Source organism: Entelurus aequoreus, linkage group LG18 (genome assembly GCF_033978785.1).
Source record: "Entelurus aequoreus isolate RoL-2023_Sb linkage group LG18, RoL_Eaeq_v1.1, whole genome shotgun sequence".
Lineage (NCBI taxonomy): Eukaryota > Metazoa > Chordata > Actinopteri > Syngnathiformes > Syngnathidae > Entelurus > Entelurus aequoreus.
This window is the reverse complement of record NC_084748.1, coordinates 36,031,802-36,047,048: the sequence shown is the minus strand read 5'-3', so window position 1 is coordinate 36,047,048 and position 15,247 is coordinate 36,031,802. Positions and strand designations below refer to the sequence as shown.

General features: G+C 38.9%; 1 protein-coding gene and 1 long non-coding RNA gene across 3 annotated transcripts in view; one reads left to right on the top strand and one right to left on the bottom strand.

Annotated features, from left to right (window-relative positions):
- The window catches only part of LOC133634094 (uncharacterized), a 20,268-nt gene extending 16,222 nt beyond the window's left edge, over positions 1-4,046 (top strand). The window contains exons 2-3 of the long non-coding RNA XR_009821875.1: positions 3,580-3,631; positions 3,711-4,046. This is a non-coding gene — a long non-coding RNA (uncharacterized LOC133634094). The remainder of the gene's footprint in view (positions 1-3,579; positions 3,632-3,710) is intronic.
- The window catches only part of smox (spermine oxidase), a 66,096-nt gene that overhangs the window by 35,056 nt on the left and 15,793 nt on the right, over positions 1-15,247 (bottom strand). For both annotated transcript variants that reach the window (XM_062027092.1, XM_062027093.1), the window contains exons 2-3: positions 8,300-8,534; positions 3,701-3,924 (exon numbers count right to left, since the gene is read on the bottom strand). In XM_062027092.1, the coding sequence (XP_061883076.1) occupies positions 3,701-3,924; positions 8,300-8,507 (432 nt within the window). In that variant the 5' untranslated portion in view covers positions 8,508-8,534. The remainder of the gene's footprint in view (positions 1-3,700; positions 3,925-8,299; positions 8,535-15,247) is intronic.

The window sequence follows — 15,247 nt, the reverse complement described above, 5'->3', positions numbered from 1 at the left end:
TGAACATTATCATATAATTTATTCAGAACGTATAAATAACGACAAATAAAGGTATAATACTATTAACCGAAACATGTAAGTGTAAAAAAAAAAAAAACAACAACATTATAATTTGTACATTTTCAGAATGTGCTTGTTCTATTTTTAAACAGAGGAAACAATCTGAAGTTGTCTTTATTTTTAAGTTATCTTGCTGTGATTTTACCAATCCGGCCCACCTGGGAGTAGATTTTTTCTTCATGTGGCCCCCGATCTAAAATGAGTTTGACACCCCTGATTTAAATACAAATAAATGTTTTGTATTATTTGCGCACATGTTAAATGTGCTATTTCAATGTTGATGATGTGCATTTATTAGAACAAAGGTTATGCCAAGCAGAAAATGTGCTTATTTAGGGGCAGTATGGCGTTGTGGGTAGAGCGGCCGTGCCATAAACCTGAGGATTACAGGTTCGCTCCCCGCCTCTTGACATCCAAAATCGCTGCCGTGGTGTCCTTGGGCAGGACACTTCACCCTTGCCCCCGGTGCCGCTCACACTGGTGAATGAATGAATGATAGGTGGTGGTCGGAGGGGCCGTAGGCGCAAACTGGCAGCCTCGCTTCTGTCAGTCTACCCCAGGGCAGCTGTGGCTACAAATGTAGTTTACCACCACCAGGTGTGAATGAATGATGGGTTCCCACTTCTCTGTGGGCGCTTTGAGTATCTAACAATAGAAAAGCGCAATATAAAATCTATTATTATTATTATTATTATTTTCCCTCAAAATATGCATTGAGAATACAAAGTGTGTTTTATCCGATTACTCGATTAATTGAACAAACTAATCGATATATTACTCGATTACTAAAATAATCAATAGCATGCACATGCACCAACGCCACTAAAACAAATCCTTTTGGCTAGAATTTAAAAAGTCCGCCAAAGACAAAAAAAAAATGCTGCTGTGCTCAAATCAATGCCTGATTTTAGTCAACATATTTTTGTTTTAACTGCCAGGCTGCTGTTCCTTACACGCCCAAGTGGAGGAATCCACCAAGTTCAGTCGTTTCCCCACACAAGTTCGATGTTCATGTCTTGACGAGTTGTTTTGGTGTTTAGATTTTTTTTTTAAAGTCCCCCTAGAGCCTAAAAAAAAAAAAGAAAACAAGCCTGCGTGTGCGTGCATCTCCAACTGCTTTACCAGATGTGACACCATGAAAGCCCACTAATCATGCACACACACCATCATGCTCTCGTTGTCACTGAAATCTTGTCTCTTCAAATGGCCAAATGTGCCCTTGTTGAAATGAATGAAGTGTTTGGAGCAGGGAGAAGGCTATGGTATCATTGTTGGTCATTGTGTACAAAAACATTGTATCTGGATCCGTTTTTTTCCAAAACGTATCAGAAGCAGAATAAAACACTCATAGTATTGCTCATGAAATAATGATGTATTTTTATTATGGATGCTCCGTTGGGGTTTTATTCTGACGATTCCGATCATCCATCAGCGAGACCGGCCGATACCAACATCGATCACATGTATATTTATGGTGAGTGTTATTGACAATATTTCAACTACTTCCTTATTATATTTTATCGCCAACAACTATTTGATCAAAGCAAAGTAAAAACTACAATACACTCCTCATTTGTGTCCAGGAAATTATTCCCTGAGTTTGTTAACATTAAGAAAAACAACACAGTTTTGAAAATGTTTTAAATATTGCTTTAATCATATACTGATACTACCCTTGCTATCAACGCAACCAATTTATGGATCGATTCGCCTTTATCCTACATGTTTATTCAGAAACTTGTTTCTTGGTGTTGTTTAAAGTTAATTTAGCGGTTAGCTTAGCTGTTAGCTGCTCTTGGCCTGTTCTCGGTGTGTAACATGTTTAGCGTCGTCCCCCGTTAAAATACTAAGAAATGCAATGGCGGTGATTATTACTAGAGATGTCCGATAATATCGGACTGCCGATATTATCGGCTGATAAATGCTTTAAAATGTAATATCGGAAATTATCGGTTTCAAAATGATCGGTATCGGTTTCAAAAAGTAAAATGTATGACTTTTTAAAAACACCGCTGTGTACACGGACGTAGGGAGAAGTACAGAGCGCCAATAAACCTTAAAGGCACTGCCTTTGCGTGCTGGCCCAATCACATAATATCTATGGCTTTTCACACACACACACACACACACACACACACACACACACACACACACACACACACACACACACACACACACACACACACACACACACACACACACACACACACACACACACACACACACACACACACACACACACACACACACACACGTGAATGCAACGCATACTTGGTCAACAGCCATACAAGTCACAGTGAGGGTGACCGTATAAACAATTTTAACACTGTTACAAATATGCGCCACACTGTGAACCCACACCAAACAAGAATGACAAACACATTTCGGGAAAACATCCGCACCGTAACACAACATAAACACAACAGAACAAATACCCAGAACCCCTTGCAGCACTAACTCTTCCGGGACGCTACAATATACACCCCCCGCTACCCCCAACCCCGCCCACCTCAACCTCCTCATGCTCTCTCAGGGAGAGCATGTCCCAAATTCCAAGTTGCTGTTTTGAGACATGTTAAAAAAAATAATGCACTTTGTGACTTCAATAATAAATATGGCAGTGCCATGTTGGCATTTTTTTCCAAAACTTGAGTTGATTTATTTTGGAAAACCTTGTTACATTGTTTAATGCATCCAGCGGGGCATCACAACAAAATTAGGCATAATAATGTGTTAATTCCACGACTGTATATATTGGAATCGGTTGGTATCGGAATCGGTAATTAAGAGTTGGACAACATCGGAATATCGGATATCGGCAAAAAAGCCATTGACGGACATCTCTAATTATTACCTTGACTAACACACAATTGGCTGCTAGCCGCTTGTCAGACGGGGGACTAAGAATAAATACAGAGTCAGACAGAGGAGATCAGCGTTTGTGATCAGCATTAAATGGCGACCACATCCTTTTTCACCAAAATCGTCCGGTACTGATCGACATAATTGCGGTGAAACTTGCCAAGGGACATGTAACCAAATATTAACATTGCTGTATGTATACTTTTGACCCAGCAGATTTGGTCACATTTTCAGTAGACCCATTATAAATTCATAAAAGAACCAAACTTTTTGGTGACCGACAAGTATGTGCTCCAATCACTCTATCACAAAAAAATAAGAGTTGTGGAAATTATTTGAAACTCAAGACAGCCATGACATTATGTTCTTTACAAGTGTATGTAAACTTTTGACCACGACTGTAGCTTGCTTCTCCGGCAGAAAGGGTTCGTGAGTTTATCAAAGTGTGTTTAGAAATCACGGTTTTACGATCATTTTAATTTAATTCCTTGGGAATTTTACTGTAGTTTATCTTTAATACCGGTAACTAGTCATAGAGGTTAATTTATTTTTACATTTGCCTAAGCACACTGTGTCAAAATGGAATGCACAAGGTGTCGTCTTCTGCCATGAAGTTCTAATTTCACCCATATTTCCAACCATCTGATTTGAAATTAGGCGGTGGAGAAAGCGTTTTTAAAGATGAATAAAAAAAGGGCCGGTTACGTAAGTAAGTGAAACAGCGCAACATGAAGCGATGGAGGTCCTGCTGGAAAATGTGTAACTTGTGTCCTCTCACCTCATTATAGAGGTCGCTGAACTCCTCCACCAGATGCTTGGGGACCCTCTTCCCCACGTTGGTCTGGTAGAAGGCAACGCCGTTCTTGCTGTACTGGCTGAGCCGCCCCACGCTCGCCTCCCCATCTGTGCGCTCCAGCAGCCCGTTGTCCGCCGCCAGGTGGTACACCGGGTTCCCATTGGCTCCGTGGATCCAGGTGGCTCCTAGCTCCAAAGCTGCTTCACCTAGAAGACACGAAAAAAAAACATTGTTTTTACTTAGAGAAGGCAAATATTGGCACCTTTTTTTAAATTAATCGGCGATCTTTACCGCAGCTGTATTCACAGACCAGTGTTTCCTACACATTCATTTATTTGTGGTGGCCCGCCATGAAAGAATTACGTCCGCCACAAATAAAATAAAAAATAAATAAAAATACAAATAAAATATATATATATATTTTTTTTTTTTGTCCTCTCCAGCTTCTCAGGCAAATCATATAGTTGATGTAGATGCCCATATCGGCTGTTCAGATTTACTTTACAAAAGAGAAGTGTAGGATACTTCTCTTGTTGCCTTATTTGTATTTGACTTTATTAAATGTATTTATATTAGAAACACAAAGGGTGCAAAGTCTGCAGGCAGTAGGAAACACATGGTTAAGTGTAGGGAGTAAAACTGATGGCAGTCTAAAGTTCAAGATTTTTGGAGCTCTTTGTTCAGTGGATCAGATGTTTGATGAAGCTCTGTGTCTATCTACCCCCACTACTGTTTTCTGTTTATTTGTTACTGACTGTGGCAGGACACCTCTGCCTCTGTTTCACTTTATGTTGCTGGTAAATAATATGGTTGTAGTAGTAGGCTAAAGTTAAATTATTTAGTATGCACTAATTAAAGGGGCAGAGCTTTGAGACATTTTAGCTTTTATGTTTTATAAGATATATTTTTTGTAAGAACCACAATTAATAAATATATTTCAGTGAATAACTTATTGTTCAAATCTGTAAATAAATATGTACATAAAGTGTTGTAATTATATTGTAAAATGGATGGATGGATGGATGGACGTTTAAAACAAAACTGTTATTATTAATTAGTAAGTATACATTTTTTTAGCTTTTAGAGAAAATCATATCATTGTAGTAAATTATGCAAATTACTCGATGATGTAATGGTGACCACGCCCATAGCCACGCCCCCACCGCCACAGGTATCTTGGCAGTTTACGGGAAACACTGCAGACCTTCTCTTTTTCCATTTTGTGATGTTACAGCCTTATTCCAACATGTAATACATCACTTTTTGTCCTCAAAATTCTACACACAATACCAAATAATGACAATGTAATTTTTTTATTTTATTTTGCAAACTTATTACTAAAATTTGAGAGCAAGCTGCAACAGAAACAGGTCGTAAGATATTAATCCTCACCACTATGCCGGATAATAAAAGGTTTATTCCACGTAACAATATCACTGGACGAAAAACAATTGCTAAACATGTTACGCACGCACACACACACACACACACACACACACACACACATCCAGCAGGATGACACAAGAAGCAAAACGCTAAAGCTTTATTGCAGGGGTTCTTAACATTTTTTACCTCTGAACCAAACTTTTCCACTACAGATGGGCCATTAAAAATATTAACACTGATTTAGAAATCGTTTTTGATTCACATACAATTATTTTGTGCTAAAATGAATAAGGAATATGTTTCTTAACTAAACTGTCAATAAAATTTAAGAAAAAATCACCACCTTAGTCATAATTTTTGCGCTTAAGAAACTTCTCTATGACTTTAGCGCCAGACTTCTTCTGTTTGATATTGTCTGTACTGCCACAAGTGGTGGAAAAATGTACTACAACTGAGTACCAGAGAAACAGATATTTTTTGGTGACCCTCTAGGGCAGGCCTGGGCAATTATTTTGACTCGGGGGGCCAAGTTTAGAGAAAAAAATGAGTCTGGGGGCCGGTATGTCTATTTTTTTTTAAGGAACACTAATACAAAACCTCACAATAATGTCTGATTGAATGCTAAAAACGTTATGACAGACCGCCTTAAAAAAACGGAATGGAATTAAAAAAAATTTTACTGAATGAAATTCCCATATTGTACATGAAAATAAACAATGTGGGATTTACAATATTAACTATGAATGATAAAACACTGAATATTGACAACTTATTAACGTCACACCCCCTCTCCATCGACATATTTTACAATCAAGCGAGACACAACAAAAATGCAACAAACGCCGCGAAATATAAACGCTAAGGGTAATAAAAAAAAGCCACCTACAATCTGATATATTACTAAGCTTTAGAATGTTGTTGTAAAAATCTCCTTCTGCGTCTGTCCCTGACACCCACATTTTCAGGCTCGTTCTGTGGAAACGCTCCCCACCCACACTGCTTGGTGCCTCGTCTGAGCTGCTGCGACTTAGATTACCATAGTAACGAGTATATCATGCAAAAGCGCAGATTTCAACCATTGAAATACTTTGTATAGTTAAAGACTTACGGTCATTAGAAAACATCATTGTACATCGTAATGGCAGCTACAGTTACCATCTTAAAGATTTAAAAAAATTATTTGGGTATGTCCGGCGGGCCAGATTGAAAAGCTTAACGGGCCGCATGCGGCCCCCGGGCCTTCATTTGCCCAGGTCTGCTCTAGGGGGTGCTCGCGGCCCAACAATGGGCCCTGGCCCTATGGTTAAGAAACACTGCTTTAATGTAAAGTAAGGGTGATCGATCCAGATAGCGATACTATTGATACCTCATTCAACCCTTGTGCAAGCCTCGGGCCCAATAACGGGCGTTACATGTGTTCCACATGTGATATGATGGTTCAATTTAAAGGTTAGCAGTCTGAAGGGTTTTTTTTGTTTTTGTTTTTTTAATTGCAGTGTCTTTGGTTCGAACATTGTTGAATATAATACAAGTATAAAGACTTTCTCTTAGGAACTTTTTCGGCCCCAATGACGCTATTTTTTTAACCAACTGATATATTACTATGCTTTTTCCATGAAAACCAATTGAATCTCATTTTTGCCGATTGAAAAAACAAAATAAATATTGATACCAGATAGTACCGATAAACCATGAGGAACAATTGTCAAAGCTTTGATGAGCGTAAATGAGTTAAACTGCCATTAAACCTCTGAAATGCAATGAAAATTATTGAATGCTACATACATTTTATATTTTTTTTTACAAAATAAAGTAACTCCTAAACAGACACTAAACAACAAAAAACTACTATCGGCTCCAAAATCACAGATCCAATTGCTTTAGTATTATTTATATACTGATACTATACTAGGTATCGATAGTATCGACATCTGTATCGATCACCCCTACTTTACATTGGAGCTTTAGCGGTTAGCTTTTTGTGTCGTCCTGCTCGGTGTGTGTGTGTAGCATGCTTAGCCATTCCTTTACCTCTAGTACTAAAGTTAGAGATAATACCTCAGTAGAAGCATTTAAGTCTGATCTTAAAACTCATTTGTATACTCTAGCCTTTAAATAGACTCCCTTTTTAGACCAGTTGATCTGCCGTTTCTTTTCTTTTCTTTTCTACTCTGCTCCGGGGTGGACCGCTAGCCTGTTCATCGGATGGGGACATCTCTACGCTGCTGACCCGTCTCCGCTCGGGATGGTTCCTGCTGGCCCCACCATGGACTGGACTTTCGCTGATGTGTTGGACTTTCACAATATTATGTCAGACCCACTCGACATCCATTGCTTTCGGTCTCCCCTAGAGGGGGGGGGTTACCCACACATGCGGTCCTCTCCAAGGTTTCTCATAGTCATTCACATTGACGTCCCACTGGGGTGAGTTTTCCTTGCCCGTATGTGGGCTCTGTACCGAGGATGTCGTTGTGGCTTGTACAGCCCTTTGAGACACTTGTGATTTAGGGCTATATAAATAAACATTGATTGATTGAGTACTCCAGTGATAATGTTACTTGGAATAAACTTTTTATTTTCCGGCATAGTGGTGAGGATTGGTATCTTACAAGCTGTTTCCTGCGGATGGACACGCGTTCGATGCAGCTTTCGCTCAAATTTTAGTAATAAGTGTGCAAAATTACAAAAAAGAATCACATTGTCATTGTGAGATATTGTGTGTAGAATTTTGAGGATAAAAATATTTTTCGCCATGGTGGGGAGGATTAGTATCTCAAATCCGAGCCGGTGTTCCGGCAAGACATGCACCCTCCCAGAATTTCTGCAAGTTTTGCATGTGTGTAACAAGGAATATGAAAATGTAATTGCATCCATTTTGAAGGAATCTTTCACGCGAGTACAATCTTCGGCGTGTAAAGCCAGGGACACGGCTGCAGTAAAGATCGGTCAGACTTGGCAGCTCATCAGCCAAACGCCAATTTGTCGGAAAAAAAAAAAGAGGCAACTATCAGCCCGGATTTTATCCCATAATCGGGTTAAGGACATTTGTAGTTTTTCGGACTATAAGGCACACTAAATCAGAGCAACAATCAAAAGGAGTTGTATACCTTTGCAAATCATGCCAACATGGAAAACAATGGGATCACTTTATCCGGCACAATTAACTGGACTGACTGCTTTTTTGTTCTCTCTCACCGTGCTTAACGCTCTGAACTCTGCCACCGATGTGGTCTAAGGCCTCTAGGACTGTGACATCTGTGAAGCCCCTCTTCAGCAGGACCTTGGTTGCGGCGAGGCCGGCCAAGCCAGCGCCGATCACGACTATTCGAGGCTGCCGAGGAGTGCGCGGGCCGCGAAGTAGAGGATCATCAGTGCCGTCTGAGGAAATTTCACAACTTTGCATGCCGTCCAAGCTCCTCTGCAATGTCGACTGCGTGGAAAAAGAGAAGGTGGGTCAATTAATTAAGGAAGCAGCCACGCTGACTTGGCAGGGACAAACAACCACACACTGCTGGCCGCACAAACGAACGCAATCTCTAAAGACTGGTTATATTTAGTTGCATATGCAATACGGCATTCCGTGTTGTGGTTGCAAACAACCAATTTGGTCCGTAAAAACACAAAAGTACAGTAGTACCTCAATTTACAATAACTTTTTTTTTTTTTAACGTTTTTTTCATAGTTTGGCCGGGGGTGCGACTTATACTCAGGAGCGACTTATGTGTGAAATTATTAACACATTACCGTAAAATATCAAATAATATTATTTAGCTCATTCACGTAAGAGACTAGACGTATAAGATTTCATGGGATTTAGCGATTAGGAGTGACAGATTGTTTGGTAAACGTATAGCATGTTCTATATGTTATAGTTATTTGGATGACTCTTACCATAATATGTTACGTTAACATACCAGGCACGTTCTCAGTTGGTTATTTATGCGTCATATAACGTACACTTATTCAGCCTGTTGTTCACTATTCTTTATTTATTTTAAATTGCCTTTCAAATGTCTATTCTTGGTGTTGGGTTTTATCAAATACATTTCCCAAAAAAATGCGACTTATACTCCAGTGCGACTTATATATGTTTTTTTCCTTCTTTATTATGCATTTTCGGCCGGTGCGACTTATACTCCGGAGCGACTTATACTCCGAAAAATACGGTACCTTAGCTTTTGATATTTTGAGACACAAGCTGTTCCTCCGCTAATTGTTATGCTTTAAGTTGTGAGTAAAATGTGAGTAATTAGCCTCCTCGCCACTGGTTGGCATGGTAGTGGTTAGAGTGTCCGCCCTGAAATCGGTAGGTCCTGAGTTCAAACCCCGGCAGAGTCATACCAAAGACTATTAAAATGGGACCCATTACCTCCCTACTTGGCACTCAGCATCAAGGGTTGGTATTGGGGGTTAAATCACCAAAATGATTCCCGGGTGTGGCCACCGCTACTGCTCACTGCTCCCCTCACCTCCCAGGGGGTGAGGGTGATGGGTCAAATGCAGACGGTAATCTCACCACACCTAGTGTGGTGCAGTTAACTTTAACTGCACCCGGTCTTTACTCGCTAGCATTAGCTTTTAGCTAGGGATGGAGATAACTTAGTTTTCCAGCCATGGGGAAGGAAGAAAGTGAGTGTGAATTAAAGAAATAAATCATTCAAAAACATGACTGACTGTGTAGTCCAGATGCCGAAGCACCTAGAGAAGCGGAGCACTGCTAGTCTGCACCATACTGAAGCCAAACGAGTCTAACGCTAGCCAAGGATGTTAAAATAAGAGCTAAATGGTGGACATTTATCCATGAAAATATGGAGAAGCTGCTGATTGTGTGTTTGACAGAGAAGCACCTGGAAGGAGATGCTGTAAAAGTCCACTCTCCAAGGTGAATGCTGTACATTATTATTAAATTATTTCATGGCGCTGCATGATTAATCAACAATAAATTGACATAAACATGCTTGGCCGATAAATCGGATTCTGGTCTGATTCTGATCGAGGGTTTTAATTAGTGCAGTATACGTAAACGCAAGAGGCTGAAGTTTTTTGTGTTTTTTCTTGACCGTCACCGGCGTTTGAGTGACAGACGTGTTCGCTAATCAGAATTGTATAGAGCCTCGCATTTCTTCGTCTCTCGCCTCAAACGGGGTCTCACTCTGTGCATCGCTCTCAGCACCTGAACGTGTTTACCGTATTTTCCGGACTATAAGGCGCACTTAAAATCTTTTTTTTTTTCTCAAAACTCGACAGTGCGCCTTATGACCCGGTGCACCTAGTGTAAGGAATATGTTTGGCTAAATAAAGCTATTTTATTTGGTACATGGTAAATAATGATAATTGGGTTATACTTGTATAGCGCTTTTCTACCTTCAAGGTACTCAAAGCGCTTTGACACTATTTCCACATTCACACACACATTCACACACTGATGGCGGGAGCTGCCATGCAAGGCGCTAACCAGCACCCATCAGGAGCAAGGGTGAAGTGTCTTGCCCAAGGACACAACGGACGTGACTAGGATGGTAGAAGGTGGGGATTGAACCCCAGTAACCAGCAACCCTCCGATTGCTGCCACGGCCCCTCTACCAACTTCGCCACGCCGCCCCTGGTGTAATGATAAGTGTGACCAGTCGATGGCAGTCAAACATAAGAGATAAGTGTAGCCTGCACTATGATGGGTCTCAAGTAAACAACACCAACATTTTAAATGTTCCATTGAAAATATAGAACATTACACACGGCGCTCAAAAATCCATCAAAATGTTTTAGTATGACTTTGGTAAGCTAGGAAGCCGCACCGCTTGATGGATTGTCGGTGCATTAAACATACGAGTATTATTATGGTGTGTGTATTAGGTGAGACATATCTGGCGTTTTGTTTTGAAATATTATGCAAAAGTAACTTTTCTTGCCTTCTGGTACCTGCTGATCTGTATTTGGGATCTGCATAAATCCTGAAAAATTGCACGTGCCGACGCCGTAGTTGATAAGCTTCTTCTTTTTCTCTATCTTCTTGTTATGGGACATTCATCCTCCTCTGTTGCCATTTCTAATATAAAGTAGTGTAAAGTTCTGACTTATATCTGTCAGTAAACTCGCCATGAAAGCGCTAAAACAAACCGGTGTAGTGAGTTTACATTATTCACCCAAGGAACTTTAGTTATTAGAGATCCGGTCGGACGGTTTTTCACGGGACACATTTCCGGTGTTGTTGTTTCCGGATGAGGAGATGCTGCTCTGTTATTGATTACATGATTAATTTGACATTCAAATTAAAGTCTGAATGTCATTAAAACAGTTAGCTCAATCTTTTGACACTTCTTCCACTCCCGTCCTTGCACGCTACACCGCTACAACAAAGATGACGGGGAGAATACTCTGTCGAAGGTGAGCCACGTAAATAAGACCGCCCACAAAACGGCGCATCCGGAAGCGACTGTCAGAAAGCGGCTTGAAGATGGTCCGTAAAACATAATCTATGTAAGATTTTGACCAAAGAAACACCATCACATGTTATGTAGACCACAATTACAAATAAAAATAAAGAATATGACTCCTTTAATGCGCCCTATAATCCGGTGCGCTGAATATATGAAAAAAGATCAAAAATAGACCATTCTTCGGCAATGCGGTTTATAATCCGGTGCGCCCTATGGTCCAGAAAACAAGGTATTTAACAGTAGAATTAAATGAACCCAGTGAGCCCTCTTTTCAGTGATTGACAATCTTGTATTCAATGGCCGTAGACCGCCAACTTTACACACACAGGAGAGAGAGCCTCGTGACTCGCTAGTGAGAAGTTCCGCGAAGTAACAACAATTAGCAGGGGGAAAAAAATAGGATTACAAAGCCAAATGTCCCTTTGTGGTAATATTTCAGCTTCAAATTGGATGGGCAATATGAGCTCATCAACACGGACGAACATGCGAGAATGCCGTGATGGCAACAAAAAAAGACAGCACCAACAAAACCCATTCTTCTTTTTACAATGCAGTATTTTTGTTTTTGTGGGAGTTCAAACATGTTAGATGGAGTTGTCCTGATTGTTCTTATATGACACACACATCAATACTTTTATGGACTTTGGATGGAGATTTAGGGAGGAACTAAGGGCTTTATCCAACCTCTGAGTAATTAATCAATGAAGAGATGGGCCCAAGATATACATACTGTTTATATTCAGTGCTTCAGACTGGAAGTCTCTGCAGAGAGTGGTGAGGACGGCGGAAAAGATCATCAGGACTCCTCTCCCTCCTGTCCAGGAAATCGCAAAAAGCCGCTGCCTGACCAGGGCTCAGAAAATCTGTAGAGACCCCACCCACCCCCACCAAGGACTGTTTTCACTGCTGGACTCTAGAAAGAGGTTCCGCAGCCTCCGTAGCAGAACCTCCAGGTTCTGTAACAGCTTCTTCCCTAAGGCCTTAAGGCCATAAGACTCTTGAACGCATCATAATAATCCCCTCAATTGCCCCCAAAAAACAGATTAACTCGCTGGAATGTAAAGACAATACAACATACATCCATAAACGTGGATGCATATGCAAAAGGGCAATATATTTATCTGTACAGTAATCTATTTATTTTTATCTGCACATTATTGCTCTTTTATCCTGCACTACAACGTGTTAATGCAACAAAATGTATTTATTATCTGTACTGTAAAGATCAAATTTAAATTACAATAAAAGGAAGTCTAAGTCTATATATATATATATATATATATATATATATATATATATATATATTTATTAGGGGTGTAACGGTACACAAACTTTTCGGTTCGGTACGTACCTCGGTTTAGAGGTCACGGTTCGGTTACTTTTCGGTACAGTAAGAAAACAACAAAATATACATTTTTTGGTTATTTATTTAACAAATTTGTACACAATGGCTTTATCCTTTTAACATTGGGACCACTATAATAATTCTGCCCACGTTAATCAACATTAAACTGCCTCAAGTTGTTGCTCAGATTAAATAAAATGACAACTTTTCTTCTACTTATAAAAAGTGCAACATTAAACAGTTTCAAGTCAACTCATCATGCTTAATTTATTACAGTATTTGGGAAGCCTGTAGTTGATTTTTATTATGTAAATGTTATATTATTATTACTAATGATTAATGTAACTATAGCTGAAAAAATGGTACAATAGCAATAGGAGAGACTATTCATCCCTGAACACCGTGGAGTTCATGTAGGCTTTATGATGCAGTTACATTATTATATCAACTATCAGAGACAGAAACTCTTCATTTAACATAATGTCCTTTTTTGCTTCTTCAACACAGCTCAATCAACACAGAAAAAGGTAAAGTGAAATAACAGACAGATAGGGCTTTGCTGTCCGTAACACGCACACACACACACACACACACCGCAAAATGAGCTAACGTTACGCTAAAAGCGAATTAGCCTTCACCTCAAGCCAGGACTGCGAGCGAGCTGAGCTGCCTTTTATATTTCTAGAAGGTCAACGGGCTCATAGTGATGTTACTAGTAGTTGACTGGGAGGTGTTTATTATCATTTGGGGAGAATCCGCTGCCTGATGCTTACCTGTTAAGCACGGACTACATGCGCTCTGAATACGCACTGCTGATTGGCTGTTACCGCTCTGAATACGCACTGCTGATTGGCTGAGCGGTCTCTGTTTGTAACCAATCAGATGGTTGTGTGGGTGGGACAATGCTGGGTGCTGTGTAGAGTACTGACAAAAACAGAGGCAGAAGGAAGCGGAGGCGGCTACTTAATATGTTCGTGTGGAAACTCGTTCGGTACACATCCGAACCGAACCGAAAGCCCCGTACCGAAACGGTTCAATACAAATACACGTACCGTTACACCCCTAATATATATACACTACCGTTCAAAAGTTTGGGGTCACCCAAACAATTTTGTGGAATAGCCTTCATTTCTAAGAACAAGAATAGACTGTCAAATTTCAGATGAAAGTTCTCTTTTTCTGGCCATTTTGAGCGTTTAATTGACCCCACAAATGTGATGCTCCAGAAACTCAATCTGCTCAAAGGAAGGTCAGGTTTGTAGCTTCTGTAACGAGCTAAACTGTTTTCAGATGTGTGAACATGATTGCACAAGGGTTTTCTAATCATCAACTAGCCTTCCGAGCCAATGAGCAAACACATTGTACCATTAGAACACTGGAGTGATAGTTGCTGGAAATGGGCCTCTATACACCTATGTAGATATTGCACCAAAAACCAGACATTTGCAGCTAGAATAGTCATTTACCACATTAGCAATGTATAGAGTGTATTTCTTTAAAGTTAAGACTAGTTTAAAGTTATCTTCATTGAAAAGTACAGTGCTTTTCCTTCAAAAATAAGGACATTTCAATGTGACCCCAAACTTTTGAACGGTAGTGTATATATATACACACACACACACACACACACACACACACACACACACACACACACACATAAAACCCGAAACCAGTGAGGTTGGCACGTTGTGTAATTCGTAAATAAAACCAGAATACAGTGATTTGCAAATCCTTTTTTTAAATATGTTGCAGGCATCAAATTCCAAATTAGCTAATATTTGCAAAATATAAAGTTTTCCAGTTCGAACGTTAAGTATCTTGTCTTTGCAGTCTATTCAATTGAATATAGGTTGAAAAGGATTTGCAAATCATTGCGTTCTGTTTTTATTTACGATGTACACAACATGCCAACTTCACTGGTTTTGGGGTTTGTGTGTGTCATATATATATATATATATATATATATATATATATATATATATATATATATATATATATATATATATATATATATATATATATATATATATATATATATATATATATATATACATATATATATATATATATATATATATATATATATATATATACATATACATATATATATATATATATATATATATATATATATATATATATATATATATGTATATGTATATATATATATATATATATATATATATATATATATATATGTATATATATATATATATATATATATATATATATATATATATATATATATATATATATATATATATATATATATATATATATATATATATATATATATATATATATACACATATATATATATATATATATATATATATATATATATATATATATATATATATA